General features: G+C 41.8%; 1 protein-coding gene across 1 annotated transcript; it reads right to left on the reverse strand.

Annotated features, from left to right (window-relative positions):
* Positions 1–5,414: 5,414 nt before the first annotated feature.
* On the reverse strand, positions 5,415–19,815 carry CD28 (CD28 molecule). Its single transcript, XM_061378614.1, has 4 exons — positions 19,619–19,815; positions 13,469–13,822; positions 13,095–13,213; positions 5,415–10,139 (listed from the first exon to the last, which is right to left on the reverse strand). Exons 1-4 carry the CDS (start codon positions 19,671–19,673, stop codon positions 9,999–10,001), a joined length of 669 nt encoding a protein of 222 aa, XP_061234598.1. The 5' UTR covers positions 19,674–19,815; the 3' UTR covers positions 5,415–9,998.
* Between the last annotated feature and the right edge of the window lie 312 nt (positions 19,816–20,127).

Raw genomic sequence — 20,127 nt, forward strand, 5'->3', positions numbered from 1 at the left:
AGAGAGTGGCAGGTATGTCGCAGGTTAGTACACACAGTAATATATATCTTATAATGTTTTGGTCAGGCATGTCTTTATTCTTGCTGTACAGGAATATGCTTGTAACCTGTGCAAGAATAAATTGCAGACTAATCTATTGTTGATATGCGAAGCAAGTTCCAGTTTGCAGAGGGAATGTATGCTGAGCATACCCCATCAATACCCTGGCAATCTTTAAATGTCAGTTTGCATCTCCTGCTCCCAAGCCAGACACTCACCTTCACTTGCTTTCTTGCTGTCTAATGATATATACTCCTGACCTTTCGTGAAGAGCAATGGGACAGATGATCCCAAAAGGTTGTCATCCTCTGTCCGTAAGTTCTAGGGGACAGCTTAGGCTATGGAAACTCTGTGAGAGACGGGCAGCTCTGTGACCACAGAAAAGCTCATTACAATAAAAACCCAAAGTCTACGAGTGATCAGACAGTGATTAGGTCCTTTTGTTTATGAGAAGCAGGCAGACCCATGCAGGATACCCAGGCGGATAATGCTGTCAGTTTCCTGTGCTGCAAGGTGAGGAGGAATGGAAGAAATGCAGGGACTATAAAATCAGCCATGTCTGGGAAGCTGCTAGAAGTTCTGAGCTGTGGCAGAAGGGCACAAGTGAAACTGCAGCTGTGACCAGACAGCACATCTCCTGGCTCAAGCTACTAGTTCCTCTATTTCCCGTGGAGCAGACGTGGGGTGTGCTACAGTGGTGTGCTCCAGAGGGGGGAGTTCACAAGCAGTGTGAAGAATGGCCCAGTTGTGCTTTCTGCCCTCCCAACCACTAAGCTCCATATATGTCCATGAGCACTATGCCTCTGCTTCCCCTTCGATTCTTTTTTCCTTTTTTAACCTCCTCAAGCAGAGACCACTACATCACTCGTATGTGTGTTGTATGTATAGCCTGTATATGCCACAAGTCCAGCTTCTATCCCAGCATAGTGCCAGCCCAAGTGCCTTCCATGTGATAACCTAGCAGTGATGAAGCATGGAGAGGCCAGGCAGGATGCACCCACTGGTTCCAGCTGGGGAAGGAGGGATGTTTTAGTGTAAGGCAGCATTCACAGTGTTGATGAGTCACCCAGGTATGCACAATAACTGCACTGGTGGCTCTTCCAGCACCCGCAACATCCTTTGCACTGCCTATTGGTTTCCTGTTCCCAGCACAAAAGCTGTTTGCCTTTAGTGAGTTAAATCTCTTGCTTCCCTGTATTTTCTCCCTGCCTCAGCTCCTTTAGTATTTTGCTGTGCTTTTGCAATTTATGCATCTGAGATTCTAAACATGGAAAGATTACAGCCTGAACTCACTCCTAACCTGTCTGAGAATGATATTTAACTACTAGTGCTCATGCCATTCAACAAAAGGCAGCACTGGATTGATCAGTGCCTCAGATTTCACTGATCTTTGGCTTCAATGTTTTTCTTGTTCTCTAGTAAAAAGTGCTAAACATTAGTTTGTTGACCCAGAATTTATATGAGGGTAGAAGACACTCCCACAGCAAGTTGCACAGATATGCAACTTCCTCACACAACTGATACTAACATCAAGTGGATTCCTCCCCTCAGTTAATGGACACAAGGATTTGTTGGCATGAACAAGGAATTAATCATTATTGACCAAGCACTCATTATGGCAGCTATCAAGAACAAGTGAGTTTAATTTTTGTAAAGAGATCTGTTTAATGGGGAAGGTGACTATCATATTTTGCGTGTGAGTGTGAAGGATTAGTCAGGTCCTTGGTTTGCTTGGGCTGTAGCTGGGCACAGGAAGAGTGCAACATGCACTCTCAATTGATGACTAGAACAGCTGTAGCAGAGTCACAGGGAATCCACTCTTTGATCTGCAGTCAAAAAGGGATGATCATCAGGGTTCTCACTAGGCTTAGTGATTAAAGGAAGAGTCTTATGAATATATCCCAAAGCCAGGGCTAGAGCAAATTACAACAAATTTGAAGGTGGAGAAAAGTCTTACTTTTAAATTCCGATATTCTGGATTTGTGATTTTTCATTTTTTTGATACTTCTTGTATCCCAGAGGCTGGTGAGTTGACCCAGGCAAGTCAGCACACAGCTAAGTCAGACATCCTTAATCTAGAGATATCTTAGACTCAGTGAGCGTAGTGTGCATGATGTGCAATCCAAGACATATGTCCACTGTTTTTTCATTTATTATATTTTTACATATATACATAATGATGGGGAGAAAAGACAAAAGCTTACATCTGTGTACAATTGTTTTCATGTCCATACATAAAAAATCCCTCAGTAGTTCCAATGTAGGAGATGCCTTTGCTTTAAATATGTCTTAAAATAGTGATTCCTATGTGATGTATGCAAGAAGTTACATTTAATGGTGTGCAGAGGCTAACTCTTGTCACAGACACAAACATGCAAGCACAGAAGAATCACATCTTCTACACCTTCTACACAGATACTAACACTCATGTCATAGCTGGTGACCTAAGGCTTCCAGTTTCTGCTAGCATACCTCAACAGCAGCCTGAACAAAATGTTCTTCTGTAAAGTGGTTGCACAGCAGATAGCTTTTATTGTTGCAAATCTCCGTAGCTCAGCAGATGGGGAAAGAGCAGAGGGAAAATCAAAATCCATGCCCTAGGAGCCAGGCCATCTTAGTGATTTACAAATTACCTCAGTGGTCTGCAGTCATTCTGGGCACTTGATATCACTCAAGTCCCTCTGTCTTCCTCTCTCTTGCATTCTCTGTCAGTATAATAACGATAAATCCAGGAGACTAAATTCAGCATTGCAGATTAGTGATGGGAAGGAAACTGGATGTGCATAAATTAAACAAGACCATTTGCCTCCTCTGATCTGCAGATGTTTTTCTCTCAGAATTGCAACTTCTTTTTTGCAGGTGACACCCACACATCTCCTTCGCTTACTGGCGATGATAGTAAAGGAGATAAACAACTGGAGCTCATGCAGTTACACTTAATCTTTGTATGTCATCATCACCGAGCAAAGCCACAGCAATAGGAAAACAGAGCGGTTTTCTGCTGCTCATTTCTAACTGACATTCATCACCAAGTTGCTCATGTAGCCTATGGACTCTTTGAACTTCATTTTGGGCCTACTCTCTTTCACAGTGTGTGGGTACTGCCGTACAGTGCTGAGCTGCAGTACAGGTATCTTCTACCCATACCCTGGTCCTCCTTTTGCCTCTCTGCCTCAGATTGCACAACTACAACAGAAATTCCGCAATAAAAATAAAAAGAATAAAAAAGAGAAAAAAGAAAGGAATACTCTGATTTTAAAACCTTATGCTGCAGGATAAATGTAGGATTTGTAAATTATCCTTTAGTTCAGAAAGAAGAAAAGGGAGAAATAAGGCTATTTTTTCAAATCTCTTTTGGTTTTGGGTAAGTGTATATGCATGGTTATTTTGACTTGAATCTCAGAAAACAACCACAGAAGCTTCATCATTCCAAGGGCTGCTTTTATTGGAGGAAATTCATTGTAGCTGCTGTCCAAACTAATGCATTTCTTCAGCTGCTGGAGATGAGCCTGGAGTGGCTTAGCTCCACTTTTCCTGCAGTCAGCCATTCATCCATCCTGCCTCTCCAGCCTCCTGTGGTTTCCTTGGCCGTTTCCCTTTGAATATGATTTACAGCTTTTATCTCAAGAGATTCCTGGGACTCAGCAGTGCACCCAAGTCTACACGCAGGACCTAACTTTGTTTCCATCATCAGTGCAGCTTGTCCCTAACCCTGATGCATAGCAGCCTATGGAGTAAAAAGTACTTCTGGAGACAAGGACTAGGGTGTTTTTTTTAATACTGTTATTTGTAGCATATGGCCAGGGAGAGGCAGAAGTCTGCCTAGTGTCATGCACCCTACAGCTGGTCTGTTCATTTCCATTCCCTGAGGGACTGTTCCAGAGTGTCACTAAAGTGGTTTCAGAGTGGTTTCTCCTTTAACCCCTTTTGCTTCTCCCATCCTTAGTGCTGGATTGCTCCATCACGGAGCTGGACTTGACTAGCGTAAGCTTTTGTCTGCAGCATAGAGAGGTTGTTCCCTTGCTGTCCAATTCTGTATCTTCATAGTCTCATACTTTTTGGTTGCTGTCAAAATAAAGCATTGACATTACTTCAGTATTCTGCTAATGAGAGAAAAAGCTACATGGGATAATGTTCCCAAAGGAGACTTCCTGCCCTGGACTTCAGCTTCAGTCCCTATGCCTCAGGAGCCAATGAGCTATGCAAACAGAAACAGTTCCTTTCTCCAGCCAGTTTTGATTTGGCTGGGGAAGGCTGAGAAGCCCAGGAAGAAATGCAAGCAGCCTACTTTGTCATTATCATGAGATAAAAAAACCCCAAACAAACAGCTCTCATCTTGACCACTGGTGGTTGAAGATTAAAGTAGCCTAAAGGCTGTCACAGGCAGCAAGCATAGGAGGAAAATCAGTTCATTCTGACTCACAACAGAGTGATTCAATTTAATGGGGCACTGACAGGGCTGTTGGCCATTACTTTAGCCGTTATCTAAGTTAGCCTGATTGATGGTTGTGTGCTGCTACAGCCTTCCATATGAGGGGCTTGAAATGTCACTCAGACTCTGTACCTGCAGTGTTGACACCTAAGAACCTACCCTGACAATACCTGAAGCCTCTTACTGCAGCCCTTGCTGCAGCTTCCTTCAAGGGAGTGGACCAGCATTTCTGAGCAATGTATGCTCAGATAAGAAGACAAAGTCGCTGCAGGCAGGCAAAACACGCAATTGTAGTTAAAGAGCCACTCCGGTCACACAAGGGGGCAGAAGAGAGGCTGGATGGGAAAGCTTCCTTCTGGCATTTCCTGCCTTTGATTTCTTGATTTTGCAACCTGGTGTCTTTTCTTTTAAGGTACTTTAGTATGTAATTTCTTAAGCTTCTTTACTTTAGAGCAAAAGGATTTTGTAAAAAGGCCATTTGATCCTCCTACCAGGCTGAAACCACTATGTTAATTTCCACAGAACTGCACTGTTAGAAATTGCTTGTTTGTGTCTTTGTTTTTGCTGGTTAGGGAGTATTTTTTCCTGACTAAAAAACTAGAGTTGTTCCAGACCGTGAAAACATTTCAGCTTGACGCAGAATACTTCTCTTGATGGAATAAAAAGCCAGTGAGGAAAAGGAATGATGTGGCCGCATAATGATGTCATGGCTAGGAAAATTGTGGCTTTTGAAAATTCCCTGTCATTTCAGTTGTTAGATCAATGAGACACAGACATTTCCCAGAACTGAAGTTCTCCTGGTAGGTTTATAGGTCCTGAAAATAAAGTCACATTTCTGTCTTTTCTTTTTTTTTTTTTTTTTTTTTTTTACAGGAAAGAAGTATAAAGAGAAAAAACAAAGTGCGAACCAGTGCCTTGATCTTGGAGATCCAGTTTAAAAGCAAAACCAGAGAAACCCACCATGAATTTGAGACCATTCAACTTTTTGTCTCTTTGCAAATGGGTTTGTATAAAATTGGCAGCCTCCTGACACTTTCTCAGCCAAATTGGCCACATCAAAATATCTGCATGCCCCTGAGGCTGGAATAGTAACATACTGTAATGTGATGCTCTAACAAAAGCACCTAATTGTGAAGAACAATCCATTTGCATCAAGATAAGCGGCTAGTAATGTTTCCTTCTCAGAGCCACTTACAGACACTGACTTTAGCTACAAATTACTGCCTCGTGCTGTCTGCAGCCTTTTCTACTCTTTATTGGACCTTAAGAAAGCTGATGTTGTACTCATTACCCATACCTGTTTTCTGGTTAGTGTGAGTGACTAACAAAATTATGCCTTGGTCTGTGATTCATCTTGAATGAAGTATTTTCCAGTCACACAGCAAAAGCCTTGCCGAAAGCGGAAAGATTTGATCTTTAGCACTGAAGCCTTTGCTTGTGTGCTCCTAAGGTTCAAGCTTTTTGTACTGTGTTATTTATTAGTATCAAACATACCATCAGTAGCCAAAGTTGCTTCTGTTGTCAGGGCATGTCTGCAGGTGTAATGAACATGGCAATAGCCAAAAGCCTGCTATGCATAGGAAATTAAATGTGCAGAAATTAGATGCACTGTGGGAAGCACGTGGTGTGTGGGATTCCCACGTGGTTGTTTGGCACAACTGAAAATCTGAAGATTATGGGAAAAATCAAAGTGATGAAAGACCCCCAAATCCTTCAAACAGAAAACATGCATCTATCCAATCACCACATGGCTCCAATCTCCTATGGCAACTCCTTACTCCAAACTGAAGAGGAATGTGGCATACAAGACAGCCTTTGTGAGGCGAATAGCTAGTCAGGGGTACAGTGGAAGGCTGCACAATGGTGTTAGAGGTTAACAAATGGATGGGTTCCTGAACTGCTGAGTCTGCCATAGGGATGAAAGGAAAAGAGATGATATGCAAAGGAGGAAGATGTGATATTGCTTGTCAGACATGCAGGGTCCATGTTTATAGCTGCAGAAGAAAGAAGAGGCATTTTCAAAAACTCTCATGCGCTAGAAGGATATTGGAATTTGGTGTATTCAAACTAGAAGGAACATCCAAGACTTTTGGCGTTAGTAACCCTGATAGCCCCAGTGGTGAATGTTCAAGATACTGCAGAGATAACTCCTCAGCATTTGTGTCCTAGGGGCTTGGTTCCTGGAAGCATGGAAGAGACAGGCTGTTGTTTTGTACTGTGTGGGATACATGCAGAACAGGAATCAGCATGCAGGGGGCTGGAGCAGCGCAACCCTTGGTTGACCCCTTGCAACATATGTTGATTGCCATTCAGATATGATGACTGCATATCAGATGTTCATTTGACACTGAGATCCAGAAGTGGAGGGAAGGAGGATGAAAAATTAAATCACTGTTTGGCAGGACTATATTTGCATTTGAATTAAGACCTGTGTGCAAGGCAGAAAATCCTATTGATCTCTTGCTGTCCTCCATAACGGCCAGTTTCCAAGTTCAGAGTTGCAACAGAGGGAGGTTTCTCTTTACATCATCCTGTAAACAGTATATAGCCCCCAAAGACAGGGCCAGGGAGGGCCAGGGCTGTCCTGACATGTTATGCATTGCCTAAAACCAGATGGAATAAATTAGGATTGCTCTGTTTGTCATATATGCTAATCCACATATGCAGAGCCAGACTCCAGGGTTAACTGGCTTGCTTCTCTGCAAACACTTTCATTTAGTCCCTTACAGTGGTGGATAAAAGGTATTTACTGGTATCTCATTGCCAACAGTCTGTAATCTGTGTTCCTACATTTCTTTAATATAGCAGCAATGTCCACTTTTACATAGTGCTGGGGCCTTTCCTGTCCTGATCCTTCATGTTTGTTTCATTGTATGTCTAGGATGTATCTCCCTTTCTTTTTGGTCAGTCAAATAAATTAATACTTGTTCCAGATGTTCCAGGACTTACTTTCCAGTATCATGTCCTGGGAGCTATCAGTATGCTTTAGATATGGAAATTACAAAAATGTTAGGGGAAGGAAAGCAAATTATACCAACATTTGCTTTAGAAAGTAATACTTTTCTCTGACTAGCCTCAGGCCCAATGCATTTATTCAGTTTTAATTTACTGTATCTATTTAATCATTTTAAACCAAGATTGCAAAAAGTATAATTATACTCTAGGGAATATAGATATAATGAAATAGAAACATCTATATCTAGAAATATATACATGAAATTTCAATAGAGAACATTTGCTCTGTTTTATGCTTTTGATACACATTTGCCATCTCACCTTATATTTGCACTAGAAGATGTGATTTTTCACAGCACATTGTAATCAGAGCAGTTGTTAACATTGGGTTATACAATGACAACACTGGTAGATGGCATGGAGACTGATGAAATAGTGCCTTAACCCTGTCAGAGGACTGCACAAAGCCTGCTGCTCTCTACCAGAAGTGGCTGGATGCCCCTGGCACAGGATCATCCACATCTCCCCTCCAAGTGAGGAGGAAGGTGGCAAGGCATTAGCATTCCCCCGGTCAGTGCCAGCAAGAACAGCCAAGCTGGGAACATGCAGGGATTGTCGTGGGTCCCGTCTAGCTCATTCCCCTCTGACCCCTGCACTTGCACCTTGCTGCCTCAGCTGTGGTACAAAGGCACAGTAAGGGGCTTTTCAGGAAAAGAGAGTAAAACGTTTATGTGGAAAAAATGTCAGTCTTGGAGGGTTTGTGCATCTGGTGAGGGGAAAGGAGAAGAAACATGCGAAAAGACTGGTTTTAATTTCTTCAGCCTAATCATAACCTTTTGGGTCTGCTGAACTGACCCAGAGGAGTGTTCTCAGGGACTGCTGGGTCCAAGACCACAGTCCCATACCAAACATGCAGCGCTGCCTCATGGCAGTGGGTGCTCAGGCAAGTCACTGCTGCATAGAGGTGGCATAGCACCCTCCAGTAACATGGTTTGTGGCGATACGACTCAGAACAAATGGTTTGGGGCTCAGTCAGCAAACTCACATGAAACTTTGCATTTGGAAGTGCCAAAGTTTTTTTCTGGGGTTAAGGTATCAAAGCAGATTGTTGCCACACTTCCACATCTCTCCTTTTGTAATGTCCCTCCAAAGAGGGAAAGAACCTGCTTATCCCAATTTGGAGGAAAGGGAATGTTGCACAATCCTAATTTTACTTCAAGATGGAAATATGATTTATTTTTTATTTAATTATTTATATATTAGTCAGTATAAAATAAACCTCAACTCCTCAGTGTGAAAATGGATGTTATGCCAAGACAATCCCAATTACAATTTAGGATGTCATATTAATGTAAACATGCTTAATTGAAAGGATGAAGCAGATTTTGCTGAAATCTTTGTCATAATCCAGCATGGAGCATTCCTGAGTAACATCTTTAGATAGAAAGGTAACCTCCAGTCAACAAAAAGTTCCTTGAAGAGCCTAGAGCAGTTCCTGCAGGTGGCTGAGCACTTGCAGTTCTGATTCACAATGGTGGGAATGAAGTACCCTCTCACAACCCAAAACCTTGGGTGCTTATGGGAAAAAAATTCAAGTGATCATTAGTTGCTCATGTCTGGACCCAGATTTTCGGAAGAGCTCCCAGAAGTGCTGGAAGATATGCACATGTTTTCAGGAGGACTCAGCAGAATGCCTTCTGGATAGAAACAAAAACTGAAAAAGGAAGTAAAACTCTCCTCCAAATCTGACCTCTCTGTCTTCTAATGCATCCCATACAACTTTCTGTTCCCTTCCTGTAGGAGGCAAACAAAACAGAAATGGGGTTCTTCATGATGATGACAGATCTTTCTTCCTCTCCTGATTGTCTTTATTTTGTCTCCAGATTGATTACTTTCTCACTTTGTGGATTTGCTTGATCACTACTTCAAATGGCCTTATGGCAAAGTATCCAACCTAAGGAGTCACATATTGAAGGTTTAGTAGTTTTCTATCAGCTTGATTTGTCCTGGCAGCCCATTTGTGCCACAGCCTAATAGCTTGGCTGACCTTTCCATCCGTCTTTCAAGCATGTGTTTTGAAGTTCAGACTGTGCCCTGGTCTTCTAGGGAAGAAAATACATATTTTTTTACATTTTGTCATATTTAACAAGGGTTTCTGAGGATTAGACATACAGGAAAGGAAACTAAGGGTTAAATCTAACGCAACAGTTATTGGGAATGGTCAGATGTTCTGGGTCTCCTAACAGCTACGCAAAACTGGAAGTATTAGGAGTAGACCAGCTCTGAGTTCTGATTCCATCTTTCTGTCTTACCCACTTACAACCCTCATCACAAGTTGTATCTCATTTTCAGCCATCATGGAAAACAGTCCTTTTAACTTCCCTCTTGGTTTTGTTTGTTTGTTTTTCTTTTAGTATATTATATCAAAGTTTAGACAATACTTGCTGTGGTGTAGTTATCCATGATCAATAATAACAAACATGATGAGAAAATGAGAGGCTGTCCTTCCATGTCCAACAGCAAGTGACTGCCTAGAAGCACCCAAGGCCACGAATAGGTCAACTGAGGAGTATCACGGCTGCCAGGACCGATATGCAGTGTAGTCTCGTGTTGGTGCATAGGATGGGTAACCCTTGTTCTTCTGGTACGGTGGGTGCCGGGGAGTCATGTTCATGTAGTCACTCTGATGGTACATATTCTTTTTAGATTTGTGCTGTGGGAAAAGGGTGAAGAGAAATGTGAAAACATTTCTGCAGTAAGTTTGTCCCGTCTGGGGTGAGCACTTGAAAAGGGAAATTAAGAAGGGGAACAGGGATCCTTTGAACAGAGGGGGGTTGAGTATTAAGAAGACTTGAGAGAAGTTAGTAAAGGATTTAATTATTTTTTCCTTCTTTGAATTAACAAATCATCTCACCCAACTCTCATATTAACTACTGACAGTTCTGACCTTAGCTCCCGATTCAGGGAAGCAGACATACTTATTAGGCAGCCTCAGGTTTAAGGGCATTTACAGAAAGATTGGAACACATATTCTCATAAAATAATCTATGGAGTTTGCCCAACCTGAATGTACATCTCCAGCTTATCTACCAAGAGATTTACACGGTTAAGTTTTCCAGGTAAAGGAATGTTGAAAATCAAGGATACAAACTGGTGCCTCTCACCATCAATTCTCGGCTGTGAAGTGACTCAGCAGAAGCAATGCAGCCTGGACAGTGAAGACTGTCCTCCTTTATTAGGAGGAAAAAAGAAATCAGCTTAACTCAAACAGAAGCAGGAAAAATCAGGATATGTGTATCATGGTTTGCCTACCATTTACAGAAGTAACATGCAATGCCTTTATTGTTCTAAGCTTTCCTTTGAGGTGCAAAAGAATCAAAGTTGATGTTAATCTTTTAGTTGTATCACTATCTGAGCCTCAAAAAACTCATTTCCACTGTTGAATTCCTGCTTTATAATGTCCCTGTGAGACAAGGGAGGCATCATCTGTCTCAGAAATACAAGTAGCAGAAGACAGGTGAAATAATTTCCCTGTAATCATAGAGGAAGTTTGTGGCTACAGCAGCAGTTGAGCCTCTGACTGCTGCAGGCTGTGCATAAGGTTGGTGTTTCTGTGTAGCTGAAGGCTTTATTGATCAGGGGCCATGTAAAGTGCTTCCTTGGTTTTTGTTAATACTAATTATACCTTCTTTTGTAAATCTCCTTTATACTGATGTTTCCTTCTTAGCTACATATATATTTACATATGCTGCAATATGCTTGTGATGCTGCAGAACTGGAGGAGCTTTGTATTAGAAAATCTGGTGGCTGAGTTATGCTGTACATATAGAGTAGGGCAGTTACAATGAAACATTTTAAGCTTTTTTATATTAATCATATATATATGCAAGGTGTTCACTGTAAGTTACATGCTGTTTAAGTCATGCAATGCAGGTGATATATATATCAGTAGATACAAAAGCTTTACTTGTATGTGCTCAACTCCATAATATATGGTTATTAATTCACCTAAAAGGCAATTTTGCATGGGAGAAAGACATTTTGCTAGCATGAATGAATGCTGGACTGTCACAAGATCAAAGACTGCTGCTTCTGGAGAGGAAAGCAGCCTTTCCCTCCAGGGAAGGCAGAACTGTACGTAAATAGACAAATCTTTAGCTGCTTTCAGGAACTCAGGTGAAACAGGCTTGCTGTGGCTGTCAAGTATCACATTTTAGGAGTTTTTTTTTTTTTCACAATTCACAATGTCTTCTAGGCAGCTGTATTTATATTCAGCAACACACTAAATATATCCATGCTCAGAGTACATATTATCAGGAGAATATCTCCAGCAGAGATAACAGCAGGTAAAAACTGATGCAGCGAATGGCACACATCACAGTGCAGCCTTGCCACTCTTGCTGGGGGCAGACATGTTAGTAGCAAAGTGTGTAGCCATTAGGTACCAAATGAATATAGCAGAGAAAATGGTTCAGATTATAAGTGATGGATTTGAATCTACAGTGTCTCACCAGGACCAGGCACAGCCACTGTAGCATAGCATTGTAACACTGTCAGCTGTTTGCTGTAATCCTCTCAACTCTCCTAGGAGTCAGCTTCCACAGTAAGGCACAAAGAAGGACCTGCCTCTGCATTTTCGTATGGCAATGCCCCATTTGATGTTTTCCATCAGAAATAACTATATATTGAACAAGCATATTTTTGTGAAACGCTTAACAGATCTCAGGATTCAACCAGCAGTGAGAGTGGCTTTCTGTATACACACATTGAACCTCTTAGGGACGCTGGGCCCTTTTTACAGGCTACCTCCTAATGTACTGATAATTGCTATTTAATGGCAAAGATAAAAGAAAAGGGCAGAATGCAAGGAACACAGCTCTCTATGATCGTTGTTGAAGTCTTTTCCACATGGAGTAACTAGTGTAAATCAGCTCTGGGAGATCACAGTCCTAAGACTTGTCTAGGAAGATGTCCTTCTGCTGTCTCTCCATCACACCTCACTCTCTCTGTACTCCATGAGGCAGAACTGGATGTGGCCTTGACCAGCCAACTCTCCAGAGAGATTAGAAAGCAAAAATAATGATCCATAAGAGTGTCTCAGCTTTCTTAGCATTAATGTACAGAGGCAGACGAGGGACTACTGAGATCACAGTGCTCCTATTTGCTTGCAGCCAAGCTGCTAGAAATATCACATACTTGAGGGAATTGGTGGATAGGCACAAGGCATCAGTGCAGATGGCCTTGGGCCAACTGAGCATTCCCTAAGATAGTTTTACTGTAGGTGAGCTCCTTCTCTCAGTCTAGGCTCAAAGAGTTTTTCCAGGAATGCTTGTAGTGCTGGATTTCCTTGACACAGACAATTGGCAGAGCTAGAGACTCTGTCACAGTATTTCTAGTGTGCTGGGCACTGGCAACACTATGGCAGTACTATTTGCTTTAGCACTCTACTGCAGATGCCTGACTGCCCACCTGGACAGCACCTGGTATTTCACCTCTTTTGGGGTGTAGCATGGGTGTGCACATATAGCGGGGGTGAAGAAGCACTGTGATCCTGAGGTGAGGGGTATCAGTGAGTTGGTGGTAAGCACAGCAAGTATAGCCTAAAAAATGAACTAGGACAGAGCACAGGAACTAGGACAAAGAGCAAAGGAAAACAGTAGTTTCTTACCCAGTAGTTAACAAAAGCTGCAGTTATCAGCATACTGTAGAAAGCAAGAACTCCAGTCACTGCTACCATAGTCCACAAAGGAATTGCAGACTGGGGCTCTTGTACTTGCATGGGTGTCTCTTCAAGGAAAAGAACAGAGAAAACTTTAAGTACATGAAAGTTACCCCCTCAATCTTTGCTTATTTACTCCTTGTTCCAATGAACAATTTGTATTAATCATCATTTAAAATGTCTTCTTCGGGACATCTGGAGCAGTAATGTAGTTTTACCAGGCAACCGAACTTATTTTTTTTAAAGGAAACTAACTGCATTAAGCCATCATGTAGGGAGTGTGTACAGGGAGGATACTGGCCTACAAAGAGTTCTCAGCTTACCTTTCACATGAATGACCGTCCCATTGCTCTTCTCATTGTAGACATACGGGGGTGGATACATGGCCTCAATTTTGCAAAAGTAAATGTCAGTTTGGTTGACACTCATATTCCAGAGATTGAAGATGACTTTGTCTTTATCATGAATCCCCTCACAGTTGAATTCTTTATTCGAATTACTGCTAATTTTGGTCGTGTTCCATAAAATAAAGCAAACTTCAACTGCTCTGTCTGTTCCTTTGTGCAGTGAAGCTCGAAACTCCTTCCCCGTTCCATTGTATGTGTAATTGCAGACTAGAGTTGCGTTTTTGTGAGCTACAGTGATCAAAGGACTCTGATCTACTAAAATCTTGTTTTCTGGAAGAGAGAGGAGAAAGTGAGAAAAACACTTATTTATAAAATACTGCATGAGATACAGAAACACTTCAGAGCCACACATCCTCCCATGCAACTCTTCTCCACAACTCGTCTCCTTTGCTGACACTTCCTTCCAGGGTACACAACCACCAAGCTGCAGAAGCAGTTTCTCACAGGAGCTCTTACTGCTACAATTCCCCTTTAAATAAATAACTACGTAGTCACTAGAGGAAGAGTGTGAAGTCAAGAGTGTTTTTCTTCAGAATCAGAACACTGGTACAGAAAGTGGCCCATGCGATAAAGACTTAACTTCAGGGCTCAGAAGGCTGCTCTGCAATGTGTGTGCATGTGTATACATATAAGGCCACCTTAGTCTACCCTTTTGTTAGCAGGCATTTTCCCAGGAGACATTATGGAGTGAAAATGCTGTGAATTAAATGCTGAGTTTAGCAGTCAGATAAGAGAGTATTATTTATACATTTGCTTTTTAATCATATGACAGACTTGAAGAGTTTGCAGGTGGATTTGCTGAACCATTTCAACAGTTTGGACCTTGGACAATGAGCACTGAAAGCACGAACTGCTGTTGTTTCAATGTAAAATAAGTCATTTCTCTAGCTAGCAGCTGTAGTAGATTCTTAATCTCTCAAAGGACTCAGAAGCTCACTAATTTGATGCTGCATTGGCACTTAGCACTTGAATGGCCTGCAGAAAAGCATCACATGAAGGTATAATTCAATTTGAATTGACCAGACTAATACATAAACAGGAAATGTTTTCTGACATACAGACCTCAGTGCTACTACCTGCCAAACAATGAAACACTGCAAGGACTATGCAGAAAGACAACTTCTTCCAAGAAAAATCATCCTGTACAAACAAGGCCCAACTTTTCAAATGGTGACCTGTAAGTAGGAGGAAGGGAGTTCTGGCTTTCAGGCTAGGAACTTGCCAGAGCTAACGCCAGCCCGTTCGTGTGTGTATATGATTACGTAACTCTTCACGCAAGCTCAACTCACATGAGGTCTTAGTAGCCTTTTATAGATCCCTGAGAATTGCTGTGCCTGTGAGAATTACAATTGCACCTCTTATCCTGAAGGTCTGCTGCAAAAACTATATTCTTTCTAATTAATCCATGTGATGAGACTTCAGGAAAGGCTAGTAAGCGAAATGAATGGGAAGGAGGCCAGATCCAGAATGCCTCGAAAACAAGTATTTCACTATGTTTAACAATATTTAGGACCGGAAAGCTACATTTACTGTGTTTATACCTACACAAGAAGACAGAGTACCCCAGCCTTTTGCACAGGATACTCCTTTGGGATGAATGTGATCCAGGGAGCAAAGTAAACACAAAGGTGCATGAGATGGCCAAGACTAGTGATAGGGTGTGGGCAGTAAAAACAACCCACTGCTACCAGGTTCTCTAGTTATCAGCCCAACCCATGAAACTGCTGAAGTTGTTCATTTTCTCACTGAAAGTCTTGTTTACCACCCTTTTCTACTCATGAGAGCAGGAAGCCATGAGACAGGGAATGCTCTACTGCCACAGATTTATCAAAGAAAGACTGTAGTCTAATTTCCTTGTGTTTCTTTGTTCAACATAGTTAGCATGTGGGGTTGAGCAGGGCTCATTACAGCTCTGAACTCCCATGTTTGTAGGGAACCCAAACACTATGAAGCTTCTTGTTTTGATGAAGGGTATTTCCAGGCTTTCCAGCAGAAAAAAGCACAGATCTTGGAATCCTGGAACTGAGCAGTAACTGAGTAATGACAAACAAGGCAGGTTTCTACTTGAGCTGCTGCCTGTGGTGAATTTTCATTGAAATGAAGACATTTCAACAAAACATTTCAGTTTCATCGAATCAGCATTTTCCAACAAAAGCTCTCACATGGGCTTATAAGGCATGAGTAAAGAGGGGGAGGTTTGGATTCCACCGCTTTAGACAAGGTATTTCATCATAATTTTCTTGGCCAGAAAATTGATCTTTGGCCTAAGTGGCAATGTACTCATCTGCAATAGAACTGTACTACCTTTAGCACAGCAGAATTCTACGCATCTCGCTCGAGACAGTTATTCTGATTTGAACTGCAATAGTGCCCACCAGTACAACCCTGACAGAGACAGAAAAGGTCTCTTCTGAAGGTATATTCAATCCCTGTGACAGAGTTTACAACCAGAATAGGCATCCTGGAACAGAGACTTGCAGAAGGGTTATAATGCAGAAAAATGCTTGCCTGTCTTTTGCTGCAAGTACTTATAGAAAACTAATGGATGTTTATTGCTAAGCCTGTTCAGATTTTCACTATGGCCAAAGGAAGGACAAAGAGCAGTAAAATCTCATCCCTGAGGGACCAACTTCAAAAGTTATTTTAGACTCATCTGCAGACCTCAACGACTTCCCGCCACCTTTTGCTGTTGTCAGCTAATGTGGAATCCTGATGTTTAGTACCTAGCTTCATGCCTTGAGATTCACTATTTGGCTACAGTTTTGGGCTATTTATGTCCTTGTCATAATAGTGTGCTAATTTGCAACCAGTCTCTTTTGATACACCTACCTAAAATAGTAAGTTCTTTCAACTTATTTCCACCTCTTGGGGTTTTGGTCTGGTCTGTTTGCCTTGACGTGCAGGCTGTGTGTTGAATGCCTGACCCCATGCTGCTGACATTGGGATGCAGCACAGCTCAGGACTGGGAAAAAGTGTATTTGTGAAGACTTTAAATAAAGACTACTCCTACATGATTTAAGCTAAGCACTCAAATCTGTTTTCACAAAGTGGCTCTAGTAGTTCAAGTCTAAACTGATTGAGGAAGATCTTTTGGTTTTCATTTGTAGGAACTAATTAGTACCACGGGAATCAGTTGGGCTGCAATGCCAGCAGGGGCAAGGCAGGCTTACCCCACACAGAAGTGTTAGACTGGCCTGCTTCCTCCTCCAGGCTTGGGTTTTTTTGAATTGGAGAAAGTAAATCATGCCAAACTGTGTATTAGTTTCATGGATAAGACAAAGTAAGAACAGACATCCCTTACTTCACTTGTGATCTGAATAGGATTTGATTATATTCTTAGTTGTAGCTGGACCATTCTGAGCAAAGATTGGCTGAGAGTGCTTTTGCCTACGTACTTTTTCTTGTTAAGTGTCACTTTGGGTTTATTAAAAAGGTGAAACTCTGAAACATTTAGTATGTGTTTCCATTGGTGTATGCTTTCCCCTAAATAGGGCTATGATCACCATTTCCAGAGCTGTGTTCAGTCACACTGCATAGTAATAAATATCTGTATCTTGGCCTTACCCAGCCAAGAAGATGGCACTTATGAAAAATCATTGCCAGTTTCACAAAGCTGTGAAGTCTGAAACTGTAAAATCATTTAAGTCAGTGTACACAGGCTACAAGTTTCCCAGGATCGTACGATTTGTATGCGATGGTATGTGAGACCTCAAAATGTTTGCTAAGCTTTTTTATACCTCATCTGTCGTGCAGGACATGTGAGGAGGTTTTGCATCATGAAAGAAAAGTGCCATCCACAGATAATATCCATAAAATTCCAACTCCTTAATCATGGACCCCTGATACAAGCAAAACTTCATTGACTTTTCTTCTTCCTTTTTTATTTGCCAAGAAAGTGAAATAGAGTCGACAAAGTATGGAAAATAACTATTTTGAGGGTTTTTTCCAGAACTTTCCGTGAATCATCATCAGCTATTGGAAAAATATTCTGCTAAGAATATTTTGTACTCTCTTTTCTTTCTTTTCCATGCCAATTGACTTGAAGGAGCTTTTTGCCAGAGCAAGGAATCTGCAATAAGTTGGGATTTCTATAAGTAAAGTAAAAAAAATGGCCCAGATAAATTGCTGGGGTGGTAGGGGAAAAACTGAAAGGAGGTTATTTAATCCACAAACAGAAAGACACACAGCTGTGCTATAAACAAAGGTATTCCAGTTCTGCTGCTGGTGGTCTGTTGAGCAATTCCTTTAACTTCTCTTTCCCAGGTATGTGGGTCTTTCTCTGTTGCTTTGCTTTTTGGTCACCAAGCTATGTGTATAATGTGCAGCTGGAGGGAGCTTCCCCTTGTAGCCGTTACAGACCTGTTTTCTGCTAGTCTTTCTTACACTGGTGTGAGTACTGCAGGAAACATAGTGCTACACAAAGCCCAGTTGACACTTGTTGCAAACTGACAAGAAAAAAACCCAGTGTGAACACAGGGGGTTTCTTGTCAGTTTGTGATTTTGGTTTTTTTAAACAAGAATTGATTGATGTCACCTGTATCTTGGCTAACCTCACATCATACGTCTTCTGCATGCTGGTAACCTTAGCGGGTTAGAGGTTGATTTTAACACCCAGAGCCCATAAGCCAGAGGTTATGCGGGTAGAAAAACAATGAGGTAATTCGTGGTACTCTGCAGTGGGAACCCACTGACACTACTAATTTCACAAAATCCATGGGACAGACAACTAGATCTACCTGTCTCTCTTACAGGCTCTAGTAAGGTAATTATTTAGCCAACAAAAAGTGAGAGAGGTCAAACTGTTTAACTCATTGCTGGTACTTGTTCCTTCCTGCAATCCGTTTCTTCTCTGACAACCAGAGGCCCATTTTGGAAATAATTATAATGTTGCAATCACAGAATTATAAACATGGGAAAAGAAGAAGAAACAAAAAGCCTATGAACTCTTAAAGAAATGTAGATCATGGTGTCATGCAAATTACAATGTCTTCACTGAGGAAAAGAATTATAGAAAAGTAAGGGAGAAATAAGGAAAAAACAGATTCAATTGTATCATCTCTCATATCAGAAAAAGCAAACCTTCAAAGATGCTCTATATGTGAAAAGTTTTATACTGGAAAACAGATTTTTATTCCTATCTGTAACTTCCCTGTAAAATACAAGACACTGATATTTGGAGAACACCCAATAATAACAGTTCGCAGGCCAGTGGTTTAAAAAATTGTCTGTCTCAAGATTATCCTAGCAAAAGCCATCATCTCTTGCCTTGCTTTGCATTTTGATGTACCCCTTGGAAAGCCTTGTTAACTCTGAACGTACGAACACTGCATCATCAAGACAACAGCAAGGCAAAATACCCTCAGCCACCACAACTGAAGATTTGGAAGATTCACTAAGACTCAGGATTTCAAAATCCCAAATAGATATTTTACGTTGTTAGAGATCTTCTCAGAAAGAAGCAAGATATCTCGTGAATAAGAATAAACTTCTAAACAAAGCAATCCCCACCCTCCCATTTTTGAGCTCAGTAAACAACTCTGCTTGTGGTCCTTTTATTTTCTAGTTCTGTGAAGATGTGGGTGGGCTCAGCTCTGCAGCCCATCACATCAAGCTGGGCCATAGTGGGCCCTGGAGCTCTGCACTTAAGACTTGGGGGTTGGTAGAGAGGCTGACCCATGAGAGGCACTGGCACCAGGTCTGCTCAACCTCCCTGCCCCCAAAGAGAAGGCACTTCTGAGCAAAATCTGTAAAGCTGGGGAAAGGTGAAATAAACCCTCCTCTATCTATGCATGCAATTCCCAAATGCATCTGAAGACAAATCAAATTAAAATAAATCTCTTGGATCCTATCTTGCAAGGATACTTCTGGCAGGAAAATAAACAGCTTCTCAGTAATATCAAGTTGCTCCATATGCAGTCTTAGCAGCACGCTCTGTCTGTTCCCTTTCATCCAAACACAGAATGATTTCTGCAAGTCAACTCAAAGCTATTCTAGTCCTTTTCTCCCCTGATCATCACAATGAGGAAAATCAGCAGACAGGATTGAAATGGGGGGGGGGGCTGTTACCTGTTACATCAGCAGTGGGGATGAAGCAGAGCACCACGAGGATCCCCAAGAGCATGGTGCTAACGGTGGGCCTGATGCTTTGTCCCCACCCCCTCCAGGCACTGTCACGTCTCCCAGGGCCCCGTACCACCAGCCCTCCTTCCTTGTGGGGCCAGGCTGCACACTCAGTTGCTCACACAACTTCTCTCCTCCTCCCTCTGCAGCACATGATACACAGCCAAGTGAAACCACTGTAATGGCAACGCCTGAACAGGAAGTTAAATTGTTTGATGATTTTAGGATGTTGCCTCTGCAAAGCTCAGTAACACCTGAAAGTCAGTGGAAGCCCGCATTTCAAAATAGGGACTCTTGTCCCTGTATTGCAAGATGCTTGCTTGTGTTTGGGGTCTGCAGTGTTGCTTCTATCAGTGAGAAATGGACTTCCCTAGAGGCACAGTGCTGCTTTTTTACCAAGAGTACATACAGATCTATGCTGTTCCCATCATCATGGTAGATGCAAACAGCAGTTT

This window comes from Neopsephotus bourkii, unplaced genomic scaffold (assembly GCF_033783945.1).
Source record: "Neopsephotus bourkii isolate Nb327-2 ecotype Australia unplaced genomic scaffold, CSIRO-AGI_Nbou_v1 NB_196, whole genome shotgun sequence".
Taxonomy (NCBI): domain Eukaryota; kingdom Metazoa; phylum Chordata; class Aves; order Psittaciformes; family Psittacidae; genus Neopsephotus; species Neopsephotus bourkii.